This window comes from Colobus angolensis, unplaced genomic scaffold, assembly GCF_000951035.1.
Source record: "Colobus angolensis palliatus isolate OR3802 unplaced genomic scaffold, Cang.pa_1.0 Scaffold176, whole genome shotgun sequence".
Classification (NCBI taxonomy): domain Eukaryota; kingdom Metazoa; phylum Chordata; class Mammalia; order Primates; family Cercopithecidae; genus Colobus; species Colobus angolensis.
Genome location: NW_012114888.1, coordinates 3730111 through 3733774, shown reverse-complemented (window position 1 = coordinate 3733774; position 3664 = coordinate 3730111). Strand labels below are relative to the sequence as shown.

The following is a 3664-nucleotide window of genomic DNA, read 5'->3' as shown; positions in this document are numbered from 1 at the left end:
ACCAATTAGTGAGGTTAGCAAACTCATCAGATACAAAGTCAACCTATAAACGCCAATCACACTTCTATGAAGAAGCAATGATCAACTGGAAACAAATCCAAAAAATAATAATAAGCCTGGGTGTGGTGGCTCATGCCTGTAATTCCAGCACTTTGGGAGGCTGAGGTGTGTGGACTGCTTGAGTACAGGAGTTCGAGGCTGCAGTGAGCTATGATCGTGCCATTTCACTCTAGCCTGGCCCATAGAGCAAGACCCTGTCTCAAAGAATAATAATAATAACATTTACAATAGCTCCAAAAAGTGAAATACTTGGATATAAATCTAACAAAACAAGTACAAGATCTGTATGCTGAAACCTACAAAACACTGATGACAAAAATTGAAGAAGGCCTAAATAACAGGAGAGACATGCCCTGTTCATGGATAAGACTCAGAATAGTAAAGATGTCAATTATCTCCAAAAGCAAAACCCCCAAAAACCAACCAACCAACCAAATGAAAAAATGACCATAGTGGCACGCACCTGCAGTCTCAGCCCAGCTACTTGGGAGACTGAGGTGCGAGGGTTGCTTGAGTCTGGGAGGTAGAGGCAGCAGTAAGCTGTGATTGCGCCCCTGCACTTCGACCCGGACGACAGAGTAGATCCTGTCAAAAAAACAAACAAACAAACAAAAAAAACGATTCACGATTCCAGTTAAAACATTGTAGCTGGATTTCTTTTGTAGATATTGTCAAGCTGATTTGAAAATTTATATGGAAGGTCAAAGGAATTAAAATAGCCAAAGCTATTTTGAAAAAGAGCAAAGTTAGAGAAACCACACTACCTAATTTTAAGACGAATTTACAGTGACAGAAAGCAGATCAGTGGTTTCTTGGGGGCGGCGAACAGGCAGGTGGAGGGGCTGAAGGAAAGGATTACGACGGGACAAGGAAAGTTTTGGGGTAGTAGATAGATTCATTATCTTGTTTGTGGTGTTGGTTTCATGAATATATGTGACAAATTTGTCAAATTGTACACTTTAAATATGTACAGGCCAATTATAACTCAATAAAGCTATTTTTGAAATAAGTCTTTCCAAAGAGACATATTACTTTTACATCCAGTAGGTGGCAGCTGGAACCATGGATTTTGACAGTATGTTTGAGTCTTATCCTCCAGCCGTATTTTAGTTTGTAAAATAACATATAGGAGGTGTAATATCTATGTAGGTTAGTTAGCATTGTGGTATATTTTATAAGATTATGATGAAAATAAAAGGGAACATAATAGGTCGTTACCAGATTATTATTTATTGTTCCTTGAAGCTTTAATATAGTTAAGTATGAAATGCAGAATCAAGAAGAGATATGTACCCACCCACCCTGGCAATTTACAAAGAATCAAGAGGCTGATTGACAGTTGAACGATTCTTTGCTCTTCTATAGTACCTTTTACAGAAAGCCTTAGAAGTGTTATCAAAGCCACCTGTCACTCCTTGTTAAAAACGCTCTGCCTTTTAAAAGTTGTAAATTAAAACTTAACCCTGTTAATGATATCATTGCCTCATTTTTCTTTCTAACTACATTGAAATTTCAGCCCCAAGATTCTCTAGTTGTCTTCAGAGCTCCCTGTGGCAGGAAAGAAGACCTGTCCTCATCCTGCATAGGAGTAGGGAGCAGTTCCTTTGACCCCCAGACCAGTTATCTGTTGAAAAAGAAAAGAGAGAATCTCAGGCGAAAGGTAATTCACAAGTATTCTTCAAAAGCATTTTTATGATTTGTAATAATATACTTAGCCACCTATTATCTTTGTTTTATTTCCTATCATAAAAAGGAATTACCTGACTGGATATTTATGGTCCAACCCAATTATTCATATAGTTTATAATTCAACTAGCAATCTTTTATGACTAACTTAGATTTAAAACTGAATTAGTTCTATAATCTGCCGCCTGCTAAGAAAGGGGTTTCTACATTATGTATTTCTTTTCAGCTCAAAAGCTGTACGATTTTTATCAGTGTTTATTCTACTGCTAAAAGATGTTAAAAATCTGAAAAATCCTTAAGACATCAAAACAATCAACTGATCTTCTAGGCATGTTGTAAATATTGGTTTTCCAAGTTCATTCTACTGATTTGAAGAGTTTCAATAAACAGGAAGTAAAAAAAAATTTAATGTACAAAGTAGGCTAAACACATCATCTTGGAATTCGGATAACTTACTCTCTAGAAAATCGAAATAAAATGTTTTTCAGTCTAGCATGATGAGCTTAACATGCTAAATAGGATTATGCTTTAGAAGTATGCAAAAATACCAATCACTCAGTTACTTACAGGGGATTCCCCCCAACCCCCAAAATCAAAGAAATGGTCATATCACCTTGAAAATTCCACCAGCTTCAGGCTGCCTCAAAAGGCCCTCGGGGTCCATCCCATCCCGGGCGCAGGTCACATACATTTCAGAGTAATTCTTCCCTCCAAAGCAGCATGAAGTTGTTTTATCAACAGGCAGCTTCACAGTTTGAAGTCTTTTCCCTAGACCACCAAGTATTTTATTTAAAGTTTAGTTGCAGCAATTTCCAACCTGTGTATTGTTTCTAGGGAAGATCTAAGAAGACTGTGGGGGTCAGGATTCATCTGTGCATTTAATATTTAATCTGCTTTCCCTGACAATTTATTTTGAGCAAAAAGATGCACTTCTACAGGAAAAGAAATTCTGACTAACTTTCGGGCTTTATCTCTGCTTAGCCATGACAAGGATTTTTCATTTTGCTGTGGGCCTACCTGTCACAGGATCTAAACGAATCACTCTTCCTCCGTTGTAACAGGCCACCCAGAGCTTCCCCTCAGCATCAATACACATTCCATCTGGGATTTGTTCTTCTTTTTCGAGCTTGTAAACACTTCTGCGGTTGGCTATGGTTAAAAGGCAAAAACAAAAACAGAACCACAACAAAACAACAGGCCACTAAATACTGAGAATCAAACAGGGAGCTCTCAAGCTGGTTATAAATACTGATCACTTCAGCTTATCCAGTGTCTGGCATGTGAACAAAGGATTTTTACCACATGATTGGGATGGATTCATTGTCTTTTGTTTGGGTACAGGCATCTGTTTAAGCATTCAGAGGGAGAGAGAAAAAAGAAAGCAGAATTCTTACTAAAAGACCAATAATAGTTCTTTTTGAAGCTGACCTGAACTGGGGCCCTGCATGTCTACGTCAAGTACATGTCAGCTTGTGGTTAGACCTTTGCTGTTTCAGTTACAAAACTCTTGAGATCCACAAGGCAACTTCATGGTACCACGTGAACAGTTCATGCACAAAAACTAGCAAGATATATGAGTTTTTTTTCTGCCTGACTGAGTGCTCCAAAATCAAGACTAAATATTAGAAGAGCCTGTTTCTGGCAGCAGGGGCACGCAGAAACCACCTAGGTGCCCTTAAGTGGGGGTAACCGCGGTATACAAAAAACAAATATTAAAATCCAGAACTTTATGCTACAAAGTCCAGGTCACTACAGTCATCAGATTGAGGTATAATGGAAAAATGTTAAAACCACGTATAATGACAATGGGTACAAACAGTCATAAAAAAGAGCACTACATCCTTTTTTCTTTTCCTTCCTTCCTTCCTTCCTTCCTTCCTTCCTTCCTTCCTTCCTTCCTTCCTTCCTTCCTTCCTTC

At 38.2% G+C, this 3664-nt stretch overlaps 1 protein-coding gene across 3 annotated transcripts in view; it reads right to left on the bottom strand.

Annotated features, from left to right (window-relative positions):
* Positions 1–1269: 1269 nt before the first annotated feature.
* Positions 1270–3664, bottom strand: part of RGN (regucalcin) — a 16233-nt gene continuing 13838 nt past the window's right edge. For all 3 annotated transcript variants that reach the window (XM_011938695.1, XM_011938696.1, XM_011938694.1), the window contains 3 exons: positions 2764–2895; positions 2360–2514; positions 1270–1684 (listed from right to left, as the gene is read on the bottom strand). In XM_011938695.1, coding sequence (XP_011794085.1) covers positions 1634–1684; positions 2360–2514; positions 2764–2895 — 338 coding nt within the window. In that variant the 3' untranslated portion in view covers positions 1270–1633. The remainder of the gene's footprint in view (positions 1685–2359; positions 2515–2763; positions 2896–3664) is intronic.